The 15,319-nt window shown below is 39.8% G+C and overlaps 1 protein-coding gene across 4 annotated transcripts in view; it reads left to right on the top strand.

The window, feature by feature from the left end:
- MYO10 (myosin X) overlaps window positions 1-15,319 on the top strand; it is a 204,471-nt gene that overhangs the window by 112,052 nt on the left and 77,100 nt on the right. For all 4 annotated transcript variants that reach the window (XM_036308575.1, XM_036308574.1, XM_036308576.1 and 1 more), the window contains 9 exons: window positions 260-363; window positions 8,932-9,061; window positions 10,426-10,544; window positions 11,458-11,604; window positions 11,772-11,872; window positions 11,973-12,039; window positions 12,801-12,893; window positions 13,416-13,484; window positions 13,682-13,764. In XM_036308575.1, coding sequence (XP_036164468.1) covers window positions 260-363; window positions 8,932-9,061; window positions 10,426-10,544; window positions 11,458-11,604; window positions 11,772-11,872; window positions 11,973-12,039; window positions 12,801-12,893; window positions 13,416-13,484; window positions 13,682-13,764 — 913 coding nt within the window. The remainder of the gene's footprint in view (window positions 1-259; window positions 364-8,931; window positions 9,062-10,425; window positions 10,545-11,457; window positions 11,605-11,771; window positions 11,873-11,972; window positions 12,040-12,800; window positions 12,894-13,415; window positions 13,485-13,681; window positions 13,765-15,319) is intronic.

Raw genomic sequence — 15,319 nt, 5'->3', positions numbered from 1 at the left:
TGAGAGAGAATCATTGATCAGCTGCCTCCTGCACATCCTCCACTGGGGATTGAGCCTGCAACCTGGGCATGTGCCCTTGACCAGAATCGAACCCAGAACCCTTCAGTCTGCAGGCCGACGCTCTATCCACTGAGCTAAACCGGCTAGGACAAGCACAGAATTATTTATGTACTCAATTTTAACATCACAAAGTAAAAACTCAGATTCAGTCTTATCCTGGACAGTCAAGCATTGATGTGTTGTTTTCTCCTCTTTGTAGAAGAATTTTATTTATCTGTACCAGAAAACTACCACTACTTGAATCAGTCCGGATGTGTAGAAGACAAGACAATCAGTGACCAGGAATCCTTTAGGGAAGTTATTGTAAGTTACTTTCTTATTTTCCCTTATTAAGAGTGACACAAAAAGAACAAATTTTATTTTCTGTTTCATATAAAACTTTTATTAAAAACAGAAATAATTATATTTGCACCACTGTCTGGGAACAGTAATTTTTTCTTTCCCAGTTTTATTTTGGCTCCCTCAATGTCTCTCATGACTCAGATTTTCTCCATTCACAATTCATTTACTGCATTACTCTCTTTGCTGAAAGATCTTGCATTAGAATAAATTAGAAAACTCGTTCTTATTTTTGATGAGTTGCAAAAAGACGTCTCAGGATTTTTTTCGATTATTTCTGCTTTCTTTTTTTAAATTTTATTTTTATTTAAGTATAGTTGATATGCAATCTATATTGGTTATGTTAATTTCAGGTGTACAATATAATGATTCAGTATTTTTATACTTTACACCGTGATCATCCTACTATGTCTAGTATTCATCTGTCACTGTGTAAACTTACCACAACATTGTTGACTATATTCCCCTTCCTTTCACCCACCCCCATTCCCCTTCCTTCTGGTAATTATCCCTTTGCTCTCTGTTTCTGTGAGTCTGTTTTTATTTTGTCCGTTTATATTGTTCTTTAGATTTCACATATAAGTGAAAAAAACATGTGATATTTGTTTTTCTTTGGCTTATTTCACGAAGCATAATACCCTCTCAGCGGTTCTCAACCTGTGGATTGCGAACAATGAAAATACATCTTGCATATCACATATTTACATTACAATTCATAACAGTAGCAAAATTACAGTTATGAAGTAGCAACGAAAATAATTTTATGGTTGGGGGGTCACCACAACATGAGGAACTGTATTAAAGAGTCACAGCATTAGGAAGGTTGAGAACCACTGCATCCATCCATGTTGTCACAAATGGCAAGATTTCATTCTTATTGCTGTGCAATATTCCAGTGTGTGTGTATGTGTGTGTGTGTACGTGTACACACACCACTTTTTCTTTATTTATTCCCCTATTACTGGATACCTACATAGCTCCCACATCTTGGCTTTTGGAAATACACCAAATAATAAAGATCAAAGCAGTAATAAATAAAATAGAAAATAAAAACAATAGAAAAGATTAATGAAACTAAGAGTTGATTCTTTGAGAGGACAAATAAAATTGACAAGCCTCTGGCAAGACTCATCAAGCAAAAAAGAGAGAATACAAATAAATAAAGTTGGAAAATGAAAGAGGAGAGATTACAATGGGCACCACAGAAATACAAAGGATCGTTCAAGAATACTGTGAACAATGATATACCAACAGTCACAACCTAGAAGTAATGGATACTTTTTAGAAATACACAACCTTCCAAGATGAAACCAAGAAGAAACAGATTTTCAACAAACCAATTAGTAGTAGTGAAGTTGAAGCAGTCATCAAAAAACCTCCCAACAAAGGAAAGCCCAGGACCAGATGGCTTCACAGGTGAATTCTACCAAGTAGAATTAGTATCTATCCTCAGACTATTCCAAAAAAAAATGGAAGGGGAAGGAACACTTTCAAACTCATTCCTCAAAGCCAACATGACTCTGATATCAGAACCAGACAAAGACACCACAAAGAAAGAGAATTACAGGCCAATATCCCTAATGAACATAGACATCAAAATTCTCAACAAAATACGTTACTTCTTTCTTGAAGCTGCCCAGCAGTGCTTCGTGATAGGACCTTGTTCCTGGTAACCGATAGACTCCTAATTATCGGAGTGGTAGTTCCACTGCAGGTGAGACTGACTAGCTGACTGGCCACTAGGGGGCACTGGCAGTGAGGCCTGCCCTCATCCTGAGTGCCTGGAGAAGGTGCCTTGATGGCTTTCCTCTTGGGGCACCGTTTTCTGACTTAGAACTGCTTGTTCTTGTTAGCTGCAAGTTAATTTTTGGAGCGGGTCCTAGTTTCAGTGATTGCTAGCTTTTATTTTTAAATTGTAATGATAGGTTTTGACATTTGAAATGTGGTCTTATGATGAAAGGCTTTGTCTCCTAGAAAGGAAGAAGAGTGTATACATAAATTTGGCTTTGTAAATGTACACAACAAACTTAAAAGTATTCTATTGACAGATCCTTAATACTTACTTTGCAATTACCTTTTAGTGTGGACCCGTCAGAAATGTCAAAGACAACGTAGCTGGTGATTACGAAAATCAGGAACATGTGGTTTCCTCCTTCTGGAAGTTCTAAGCAATGTTGTTGGAAAAGAAACATAAATGAGCAACTTTTCAGAAAGGAGGAAAAAATTCTTTTCTGTAAAAAATAAGATTTCTTTCTCCCTAAACTCACAAAATCATGAATTGGAGAATGGCTTTAATAATTTGTTAAACCCATAAAATATGATCCATGGCAACAAGCAAAACACATGCTCAAGTATCTATAATAATAAAAGGGTAATATGCTAATTAGATGGGACAGCCCCACACGACCTTCTGGATGAATCTGGGGCTGCAAGGGAAGCCCGGGTCCCAGGTGACAGAGGGAAGCCAGTGCCAACAGCTGAGGGAAGGAAGGCCTACTCTTGCACAGATTTCATACATCAGGCCTCTAGTCTATATTATAAAAGGCCTGTGGCCCTAACGCCGTAATGACCAAAGACTGGCTCGGGTGGGCGGGGCCATGTGATTTCGCGTGCTGGGCTTCTAGTATTTAATAATATGGGAAAACTTGCTTATTACGTAAGTGAGGAAGGTGTTATGCAGCACTATAATCTTTTTATTTAAATAATAAGCATTATATATACAGGGTGGGGCAAAAGTAAGTTTACAATTGTGAGTATGTGAAACAGTTTATTCTTTGATTATTTATTAATTATTGTATTATTTTCCATACAAACATCTGTAAACCTACATTTGCCATACCTTGAATATAATGTATATATATAATAATTATATATGCAGAAAAATATTGGAACAAAATATACCAAAATGTCACCCATGAGGCAGAATTCCAGGATTGTATTTATTCTTTACCAGTCTCTGTGTTACATTTTTACAACAAATATCCCAACTTTGTAATGATTATTATGATAATATTCTTAAAAGTCATATTTCTGTAATATAGGAATATAATCATAAGTATCATTACCAGTACCAGCCAGCCCATCTTTCTGCCTTGGGCAGCACTCTGTTACCAGGAGTGACACAGAAATGGATAAGAAGACTCCAGACTCTCCTGGCTGGAGGTGACTTTATATGTTCAGCATATTTGAGTACCTGCTGTGTGCCGGGCGCTGGGGAGACAGAGCAAGCCAACCACATGATCCCTGCACTCTGCTGAAGATGGCTGGAACAGATTATACTGTTGTTTTTTTTATGTAATTCATCTCAATATTTCCTTCCAACCGCAAATCCCACTTACATTTGTATCTTCATACTCGAATTCCGTAAAGCTCCTTTTCCCAGAGGTTTGGGGATTGTAGGAAGGAAAGGGACTACATTCTGCTGGGGCTCATGGACATTTGTTAGCAGAGTTGTTAAAGTGCTAATGGAGAGAAATTATTTCTATGAATATGTATGAATATGTCACTGGTGTTCTTTTTACTTTTTTTAAAAAAATATATTTTATTGATTTTTTACAGAGAGGAAGGGAGAAGGGATAGAGAGCTAGAAATATCGATGAGAGAGAAACATTGATTAGCTGCCTCCTGCACACTCCCCACTGGGGATGTGCCCGCAACCAAGGTACATGCCCCTGACCAGAATCGAACCTGGGACCCTTGAGTCCGCAGGCTGACGCTCTATCCATTGAGCCAAACCGATTGGGCTCTTTTTACTTTTTATTGATTTTTTTTTTTTTTTGAGAGAGAGGAACAGGGTGGGTGGGGGGAGAGAGACAGAGAGGATCATCGATTTGTCGTTCTGCTTATTTATACATTCATTGGTTCATTCTTGTATGTGCCCTGACCTGGGGTTGAACTGGAAACCTTGGCGTATTGGGATGATGCTCTAACCCACTGAACTATCTGGCCAGGGCTGGTGTTCCATTTTTTTAGCTTCTAAAAAAAAACATCCTTTTAATCAACTTTAATGTCAATATGCTTTGGCAATATACTTACGAAATTTGCTTAATTCATTGAGAATTTATGTATTTGTAAAAGTCATCATTGGCATCGACGGTGACGCCATCAATATAAATAAGCACCTGTGACATTAATATAAATAAGTACCTGTGAGGTATCCTGAGCAATTATGGGGGGACCTCGGTTTGCTGGGGCAGAGACAGGACCTGTTAAACTTCGTGACCATTTCTTATGCAGCCTTCCAAGTTGCCTGTTAACTGACCAGTTAGGATGGAAAGCTATTTTAAGTCAATAGTAACAACTAATGTATTCTGTCACCTGCATTGACCCAACAGGATAGGGGCTGATGAAATGTGTGTGAGGTAAGATGAGTCTGAGCTATAATCTCAGTGTTTTCTTCCTCCACAGTATTGAATGTTTTCCAGTGAGCCTAGTCATGAGCCACTCTGGGATTTCCTCACCTTGTGGGCTCACTGGGCATATCCATGGGTGTTTAATGGTGTGAGCCCATGTATATGTAGGCACAGATTCATGCCTCATGAGTCAGAGTTTAAGAAAATGTAACGGGCTGACTTGATACCTCGATTTTACCAAGCTTGGAAACAGTCTCTTTCAGTATTGGAAAACTTGGGAATATAAGCAAATTTTATATTACTAAATAGCATATTATGGCCTTGCTGTAACATAACATTACAGAATAAGTGATTATATTACTTATAATAATTGACTATGCCCAGAATAGCCTTCTCTCCCACCATTTCCATTGTACCATTTATTCAGGGTTCATCTGTGATCCCTTTGCCTTCTTGAATGGAGCCTTCCCACTCACAGCTGACTTCTGAGACCCTGGGCAGATCAGATGTACCTATTGGCAGTGAATTATCCTCAATTCGCTGCTCTTCTGTATTTGTTTCTAGTGTGACACCCTCACTGCCTTCAGTCCTTCATGGTTGGGACTGTATCGCCCCTAACATCTCTCACACACACTTTCACAAACATTTAATTTTTATGGGCTTAGTACAGACTTTCTTGAAAATATGTTGTCTAACTTTGTGCCAGTTTCATAACTAAATTGCTGTTTAGTGCTTCTGAACTATACTGAGAATTTCCCAGGGTTTTTATTTTTTTTAAGTCTTGAGCCCTATTGTTGAGAAAATAAGATAATTATAATAAACCTTAAAGTGCTACTCTTGCCTAGGGGTGGAGATTGCTACTAAAAATATCGTAAATAGGACAGTAAGAGACAATGGATGGAGCTCTGGCTAGCAATTTTGGCACTCACACCCACGCGGGCGATAATTGGTTGCAACCATTAAATTACCCCATGGTGTTATTAATGCAATTACCACTTATCACCACACTCCTCACTAATTAATTCACTCAGAGTTGGACTTGAAAGTGAAGAAGTCACAAGTTTATTAATGAAGTAAGCACGCTTTATCCATCTGTTTTCGTACCTCCCTCCATTTATAATCTTTGTATGTATTCTCAGAACTTAACCAATTTTTTCATAGGGCATCTTTTGATATTTTTCATTTGACCATTTGAAATTTTCTGCTACTGTAGACAAGTTTTCAGAAATCTTGTTTCTTTTACTATGTTTAAAGTCCAGGTAGGTGACTTAAAGCAGTGAATATTTTCATTTCTGTGGTCATTCTAAGATGAGGTCAGAACATTTTTATAAATGAGTATTGACTATGTCTGGTAATATAAGGAAAACTTTCATCATAGAAAAGGAAAATATTAACTTTTGCGCAGCATAGGTGATTTTTTATTTTTATTTTGCTGATGTCTGATTTGATCCTGACCACTGTTTTAAAGTCCTGAACATAATAAATTGTTCTGTATTTCTTAGCCCTATTTCTTTGCATTTAGAATAAGTAAATTTGAGTAATTATTTTTCCACAGGCCTTTTTATTGATAAACACTTGACTAATAGTTGTTTTTGCATTAAGTTTTGTTTGTACCCTGAAATGAGTCTTCTCACCCTTGATTAAATAATTCATGGTCTTTTCATTTTTTGTAATAAACTTTACTGAGCTATAATGTACATAAAATAAAACGCTCCCATGTAAAGTACACATTTCGATGAATTTTTAATTTATACACCCATGTACCTACAACCACAATCAACAGAAAGGACAGTTCTGTACCCCAGAAGTTCTTTGTTCTCCTCCCCAGACAATCCCAGCTACCCCACCCCAGCCTGGGAAAGCACTGATCTTTCGGTCACCATACATGGCATAGGTTTGTCTTTTCTAGAGTTTCGTGTAAATGAAATCACACAGAATGTATTCTCCCGTGTCTACCTTCTTTTGCTCATCCATGTCCCACATAACACCATTCATTCCTCTGCGTGGTGAGTAGTATCCCATTGGGTAGAGAGCGATTTGCATAATAGTCTCATTTTTTGTTCAGAAGGATGTCAACAACATTAAAGGACATGATACAACACAGTGTTTATGAGCCTACCAACACTACTATGTTTTTCATTTTTTGTAAGTTTTCTTCCCGTCCTGATTTTATTAGTTATGGATAAAAAAAAAAAAAATGTAGTTTTACCCTTTGAAGAAAGCAAAATATAATCATGTTTCTATATGAGGTTGAGAATTTCCTTTAAAAACGATACACTATTCTAACAATGTTATTTACTCTATTTGTTTTGCCTAATTATGGGTTAGTTAGAATTCTCTGGAAGTGTTAAGATAACACTGTAGTGACATTTTGCAAAACTTTATTATTGTCAGCATTTTCCTTGGAACAAATTTTCATCATTGAAGTTATGGGAGATTACACAGGAGATTTCTTTCTTTTTTTTTTAATGTTCTTGGAAAGTAATAAAGTTGGATCGATAACAAATTCCTGGACTTTGAATCTTGTTTATGCAACCCTGAGAAAATTCCTTAACCTCTCTAAACATTGTAAGAGTGTATACACATGTGGCCCAACACAGTCCTGCCACAATCTTGTTTTCCAAAAAGTTATACTCACTTTTAGTACCAGTGGCCAGTGCCTAAACATCCCAGTTTCACCACTTTTAGGTCAATTCTTCAGAAATGTTTTGCTAATTTAATAGACGTGATCCCCGATTTTCTTTAATTTGTGCGTGCTTTGTTTCTATGACAGAGAATAATTTCTCTGTGGATTTGCACTTCCTGTGTAAGAAGGGCCTATTTTATTTTTGTTGTGTATCTCCCAATATAGCTCTTGCTCCTTCCCTTGCATTTTTTTCTTTTAATTTTGTTTCCCTGTCTATTGTTTTTGCCCTTTGTTTCAACTTCATTGTTTTTTCCTTGTAAAGAAATCCTGTGTCTCATTTTTTAAAATCTCCAGTTGTTTCCTTTTGCAATTTCTATTGCTTCAAAGTGGTGCATGGTTTCCTTCTCCCACGTCTCCTGTGGTCAGTGCAGTGATTTTTTTTTTTAATATGTTTTTATTGATTTCAGAGAGAGGAAGAGAGGGATAGAAACATCAATGATGAGAGCGAATCATTGATTGGCTGCCTCCTGCACGTCCGCATCCCCACTGGGGATTGAGTCTGAAACCCAGGCATGTGCCCTGACTGGGAATCGAACCATGACCTCCTGGTTCGTGGGTCGGCGCTCAACCACTGAGCCACACCGGCTGGGCCCACGTCCTCTTTGTAGGTCATTTCAGGAGTCTTGTCGCCAATTCTGTCCTCAGTTGAGGATGTGGATGTGAGTGCAGTGTTCCTGACATGAGCATGGCTCCTAAATCCCAATAGAAAATGAGCAGATCTTGGATGTGATCGAGAAGACTCCTGGCTAAAGTCGTTTGGATACTTGCTGGTTTCAAACCCTTTGCATATTTAAAATACAGATGTGGACGTGTAGGTAGATGCCTGTTTATTGTTAGTTTTTCCCCAAACAGCATTTTGTTAGGTTCCATTTACTACGCAGAGGCCAAGATAAGACCTTAAGAACCCTTTGGAGAAATGAGAAGTGGAGACGTCAAAGAATGTCTAGGGCAGATAGATCCAGATCCATTCCTAGGTCCACCAGTATCTGTTGTAAAAGGATACAAAGACTCTCCCATTGTAGAGTCCCTGCCCGATTTTATTCCACCTCCCTGGGTTCCTGCTGTGAGTAACCATGAGGACCAGCCCCAGTGTTGACCCTGCAGGACTCTAAGGAAGGCTTAGCTCCCCCAAATTGCCCCCCTACTTTCATATGTAAGAAAATAAATGTTCCATTATGCTTTGATAGCTGTAGGAAAAAATGTAATTTTTTGTGGCATAACTAGGAGGTTTGTACATTCGGCGGATCCTTATTTTTATGTCATCGATTGGGTTCTTCCTCAACATTCTACAGTTCTTAACCTCGTGTTCTTTAATGTGTATCTGTGTAAGGTCTTTATCTTTAAAACTGGTCATGCATCTATTTCCTATTTTCTTGCCTTTTAGAACAATACCTGATAATTCTGTTGAGCAATGAGCATTTAAAAAAAATTTCTCTTTAGTATGAAAAATAACAGCCACAACATAAACCATGAAACACGTCACTTTTCTTCCAGACGGCGATGGACGTAATGCAGTTTAGCAAGGAGGAGGTCCGGGAGGTTTTGAGGCTGCTTGCTGGCATACTGCACCTTGGGAACATAGAATTTATCACTGCTGGTGGGGCGCAGGTTTCCTTCAAAACGGGTAAGGCCGCCCCTCCTGCCCCTGCCCCTCTTTCCTGCCTTGGCTTTTTCCTAGTAGGGAACTTAGACCTGAAATAGTTACTGTCTGGCCTTTTACAGAAAGAGCTTGCTGACCTTGAAATAAAGAGCTACAGAACTCTGTTCCTCATGTGAACTGTCAGCAGATAAAGGGTCAAAACCTCTGAGACTTGGTTCCAGAATGGGAGGGTGGTTGTGTTCTTGTTCCTCCTAAGAAAGAAGGAACATGGGCCAGATCAGAGGAAACACGCGTAAGGAGGATGAGCTGTAGGGAAAATGTCCTGAGTCGGGCGGAGTGTGGACATAGTTCTCCAGTTGTCGAGTGGTGGCCCAGTGTAATGGTGAGGCCCTTAGTTTTCAAGGCAGAGGCTGTGCCCGCAGCCTGGCACGGCCTCGGCCTATTTCCTGGGTTATTTATCCCCTCAACGCCAGCAACTTCTTGTTGGTAAAGTGCCTCGGAGATGTGCTGTCGAGATGGAGTGAGTTCATGCACACATAGCTGTGTCAGTTGCCCTCTTCCTGGAGCGGTTTATGTATTTATTTTTAAGCTGTTCTGATGGAAGCACTATATGAGGGCATGGAGGCTGGGAACTTGATGAGGTCAAGTACCAATGGCTGTAAGGAGCACAGTGTTGCAGGCCAGTAGTTCTCAAACGTTGGTCCCAGCACTTTGTAATCATCTTAACATGATGGAGAACCCCAAAGAGCTTCTTTTACAAATGTGAGTCTTATCTATTGGTGTTTACAATATTAGGAATTAAAACAGGCATTGCAAAATGACCATAATAAACCCTTTGCATATTAAAATACAATATTTGTATGAAAGACTATTTTCCAAGAAAAACAAATCAGTAAGAAGAGTCACATTGTCTTACATTTTTGCAAGTTTCTTTAATATCTAATGTAACAGAGGCCAGTTGGGTTCTCATATCTGCTGTTGCATTTATTTTGTTCGAGATACCTCAGGTCATGTAGTCCCTGGAAAAATCATGGGTATTCTGGTGAGGGAATGAGAATAAAAAAGCAAATAACATCTTAGTATCATCATTGACAATAGTTATGACTTCACAAACCTCCACAGTGTCTTGGGAACACCCCCTAATCTTGGGGTCTCTGGACTGCACTTGGTCCAAGCTCCAGGTTCTTTGCTAATAACCTAGGACTCGATAAAGGAGCAACAAACTTACATTAGAATGTGTGTCCCATCACTTCTGCCTGAGGGATTCAGGGATGCTTTCTGCTTTCCTGTGTTGCTGTGCGTGGTTAGCTCTGTGCCCCCTGGGGGTCCCTTCGGCCTGGTCCTCTTGCGGGCTGGGAGCCCGCGTTCACTTTGTTCTTCATTCCCAGCCTTGGGCAGGTCTGCAGAGTTACTTGGGCTGGACCCAACGCAGCTCACGGACGCTCTGACCCAGAGATCGATGTTCCTCAGGGGGGAGGAGATCCTCACGCCGCTCAGCGTTCAGCAGGTACATGCCCTTTGCTACCCAGGCTGGATTTGAAGGACGCTCCTGGGGTTTCAGAGCCATGGCTTGGATTCAAATAAGTAACTGTGGTTCACAGTCAAAATAAAGATATCCACCCGGAGGGGAGTAGATAACGTTATTGAATTGTTTCTAAGAGACGGTGTAGCTGCCTCTTTAAGAGGGTTGGGTCTGGTGCAGATGGCCTCCGTGTGAGTCCTGACTCTCCCACCTTTTACTGTCTGCTCTTAGGAAATTTGTTCACTGTGCCTCAGCTTCCTCTGTAAGACCTAGTTCAGAGGATTCTTGTAAGGGTAATAAGAAAATATATATATTCTAAGTACTTACTGATTGGCACAGAATAAGAACTAAATAAACGTGAACTATAATACATTATTATACATGAAAACAGTGCAATAGTATGTTGTGTTACTTATTTTTGCCTCTGTAACAGCCTGGAGCCAGTTATATGCTCTACTCTGTGTAATACCTGTGTCTTGATTAGATAAGTCAAAAATACTAACCATATCCCATAAAGGAAACTTTTATGTGTACAAAGTACAATAGGAGAAGGAGATAAAAATGAAAACACTGTCTTCATTATTGTTTTCAACCCAATAAAATGTGTAACTGTATATATCAGCTCAGATTCTTACCTAAACTCAGCACACAGAGTTGTCGCTGGAGCCTGGTATTTAAAGGCATCCTTGGTGAGTCCTACTATAAAGGGACAAGCAAGCTCCAGTTTATCCTTTCTTCAAGTCTGTGTTTTCCGAGGTGGCATTGATTTACTTGCCATTGAGTCCCGGGTGCCACCCCTGCCACATGTGTCTCCCAAGAGCTCCCGCGTGGGTGGGGCGGACCTGCCTGCCGGGCTGTCCCTGGTCGGGGACAGGGTGACCACGTCTCCTCCCCCCAGGCAGTGGACAGCAGAGACTCCCTGGCCATGGCACTTTATGCACGCTGCTTCGAGTGGGTGATCAAGAAGATCAACAGCAGGATCAAAGGCAAAGACGACTTTAAATCTATTGGCATTCTTGACATCTTCGGATTTGAAAACTTCGAGGTATGCTTCCACCGGTGGGACACATGCATTCTTTTCTATCCACTTATTGGCTGATCTTCAAAACTTTCATAACAAACACGGATTTTTTTTTCTGGAGATTTTTTTTTCATCTTTATATATAATAGTGAGAGCATTAAAGATACTTTTTGAATGGTTTCTTCCCTTAGGTTAATCACTTCGAACAGTTCAATATAAACTATGCAAATGAGAAACTTCAGGAATATTTCAACAAGCACATTTTTTCTTTAGAACAACTAGAATATAGCAGGTAAGCACTCATGGAATCCTATTTCATTTTTTTTTTTATTAGCCACTAAATTAGAAAGGTACAGGTTGCTATAACTCAGCTTTTTTTAATCTTTCTACAGAGAAGGATTAGTGTGGGAAGATATTGACTGGATAGACAATGGCGAATGCCTGGACTTGATCGAGAAGGTAATGTATTGTTGAAGAGTCGTTTCAGTCCCAAGGGTGTCCAGCTGGCTGATTCATCTTTATGGGAACGAAATGGCTTGTGTGAACACGCACATCAAAGATGTGAATGTTTAGAACACAATGGGCCATTTGGAAATGTAAATGTAAATGTGCAGGGTTGAATTTAAACACTTGGCTGCTTCAAGGCTATTGTCTCCTTGACTCAGTATTTTTAGGATCAGCAGCGGGCAGAACCGCTTCACTCACGTAGATTTTAAGTCAGCATCAAGGCCTTGCCGGTACCAGTAAGACACCAGCCAGTTGTAAAAGTTTTGTCCACAAAATGGTGGTGGGTTTAATTTTTTTTTTTAATGTTTATGTGGAATTTAAATTTATTGGATTTCTTTAAAGTACCATTATGAATTTTTTCGATTAAAGAGTTACTGTGCCTTTTACTTTCTTTTTTAAAATATATTTTTATTGATTGCAAAGAGGAAGGGAGAGTTAGAAACATCAATGATGAGTGAGAATCACTGATCAGCTGTCTCCAGCATGCCCCCGTGAGGAATCAAGCCCACTACCCAGGCATGTGCCCTGACCAGGAATGGAACTGTGACCTCCTGGTTCATAGGTCAGCATTCATCCACTGAGCCACACCTCCGGGCTGTGCCTTTTCTTTTAACCACTTATTTGATAGAGAGTAGAGAGGAAAGGAGCTCTAAAATACTTTGAAGCATGTTATGTTCACTTTTAATTCATTTAACCTTCTTTCCCTCTTCTAGAAACTTGGTCTCCTGGCCCTTATCAATGAAGAAAGCCATTTTCCTCAAGCCACGGACAGCACCTTATTGGAGAAATTACACAATCAACATGCGGTATGTCAAGACCTGCCAATTCTTAGTTATGTCTGGGTAGCAGATCTGTGGATTAAAATGACATTCGAGATATTTCAGTGCTGTTGGCCCCCCTGGGCCTCCACATTTAATTTTGTTTTTTCACATAACCAATGGAGTGCTTTTTCGATTTCTAGAACTAAGTTAAAATAAGCCAAAGGGGTAGATTTGGCCCCCCCTGTGCCTCCACATTTAATTTGTTTTTGCCTCTTAAACCAGTGGTGGTCCTCTTCGATTGTTAGAACTAAATCAAAATCAGCCAAGGGGGTAGATTTGGGGCTGTTTGTCAGATTATGCCCACGTATATGAGTATAGAATTTTGTATTTTCAACCTGTTGTAATGACACAGACAAGAGGGACATGGTTTTCATTAAGTGTATCACCGGCTGTGTGGCTATATGACTGGTTTTGAAATTGGTTTTACTGTGGTAGTTAGTTTCCTCTGGAACTCAGTGGAAACCAGTAAGTAAAAGTAGGCATTTGTTTTTTGTTTTTTTAAATTAGAATAACCACTTTTACGTGAAGCCCAGAGTCGCAGTCAACAATTTTGGAGTGAAGCACTACGCTGGAGAGGTAACTTCTTAATTAAGATCCTTATTGACATTTGCCCAGTTGGTATTTTAGAGAAATAATACTTTCAGAAGCCAATCATAAATATATTCATATGACTTTTTTCCATGGACCTATCTTTAAAGGGAGTCTCATGCTTATCACCTGAGATTACTCTTTTGATCAATTCTACCTTCTTGCATTTATTTTTTTAAAACCAGGTGCAGTATGATGTCCGGGGCATCTTGGAGAAGAACAGAGATACCTTTAGAGATGATCTTCTCAACTTGCTAAGGGAAAGCCGGTATGTCAGTCTCTTCCCTAAGACATCATTAGCGAGCAAAGTAATATTTATGCAAATGCTGTTAATTCACAAATATCGAAACAATGAATATGGAAGTGACTTAATCTGTTCTCTTCTTCCCTGGGCAATAGTTCACCAATAAAATGACCAACAGATATACGAATAGCAGTGACTACCGTTTAATCGGGGGCTGTAAGCACAGCAGATCCATGAGTTAGATACTGTTTTGACTCCTGTTGTGCGGATGCGGAAACTGAGACTTGGAGCAGTTAGGTGACTCGCCCAAGATCCCTCTAGTTTTGATTGGTCTGCTGCTGGGAGCCGGTCCATGCTTGCTGTTTCAAGGGACCTGGCATATATGGCATACTGTTCTTAATATGTTTGCTCACCTTCTTGGCACTATGTGTTTTAACCAAGGTCTCTGAGAAAGGTTGTTTCCCCAGGTAGGGATTTTCCCCTGAAGTTAGGGAGGGAATAAAACCTCTTAACTAAGTGCCAGGCGGGTAATTAATCACTTTAACTAGGAACAATCATGCTTAAGCTACATAATCTTTACTCCCTGGAATGGAGATAAGAAACACCCTAACCTTTGGAATAGAGATTGATAGGATTGGAATCAACTAGTATAAATACAGATGTAAGAAGACAGAACGAAGAAGACAGAACCTACACAGAACTAGAGACAGAAGAACTTCGCTGGAGAGAACATGGCAAAAGATCCTGGACTGAACCTGACTACAGAAATGGGCAAGAGAACCTGACTAGAACCTGGTGACTGAATCTGGCTGGAGAACCTGGACAGAACCTGGCTGGAGAACCTAGCGAGGGAACATGGCTACAGAACCTGGCTGGAGAACCTGGAGAACCTAGCAAGAGAACATGGACACAGAACCTGGCTGGAGATCCTAACCAGAACTTCGCTGGAGATCCAGACCAGAACTTGGCTGGAGATCCTGGCTAGAGATCCTGGCTAGGCTGCTGATCAACTGAACACTGTCTCCGTGTCAGTCTGCTTGGCTTAAGAACCCAAACCATAACCAGTATGACCGATGTTCTTCATGACAAGCTTAGAGCTGCGGTTAAATCGATTTCAGCCTTGGGTTTGTAGGACCCTTATGTCTGTATTTAGTACAAAGTCTGTCAGGAAAAATAAACCAGTATCAGTTCAGCTAAAATGATAAGTTTATTGCACATCCAGTTCTTCATTCGTGAATTGTAAATCTACACCATTAATCGATAGTTGATTAGCGTAGCTATGTATGTATTAACCTAGGAGGCTATGTGAGAGAAAAAGGGAGGAAAATAAGCCTGCGTTAAAGCTTTCAATGCCTGTGTCAGAGCCCGAGTGAATATAACAGAAATAAAATTTTAGTACCTAAGGAAGGAAAGTAGCCCAGTTATTTTAAAGGTATAATACTTTTAGGAATGCTAAGGCCAGGTGGCCTCCCTGTCACTTAAATAGCTGTGTACTGAGGGGAAGGGAGCCATCTCAAGTGTCAGCTTAGAAGCTCAGAATTGGAAGTATTCCGTCTTCAGATGTGTTTTAACTCTCTTC

The sequence above is a fragment of the Myotis myotis genome, unplaced genomic scaffold (assembly GCF_014108235.1).
Source record: "Myotis myotis isolate mMyoMyo1 unplaced genomic scaffold, mMyoMyo1.p scaffold_m19_p_5, whole genome shotgun sequence".
In the NCBI taxonomy this organism is placed as follows: Eukaryota; Metazoa; Chordata; class Mammalia; order Chiroptera; family Vespertilionidae; genus Myotis; species Myotis myotis.
The sequence above is the reverse complement of the archived record's forward strand: the minus strand, read 5'-3'. Positions and strand labels throughout refer to the sequence as shown.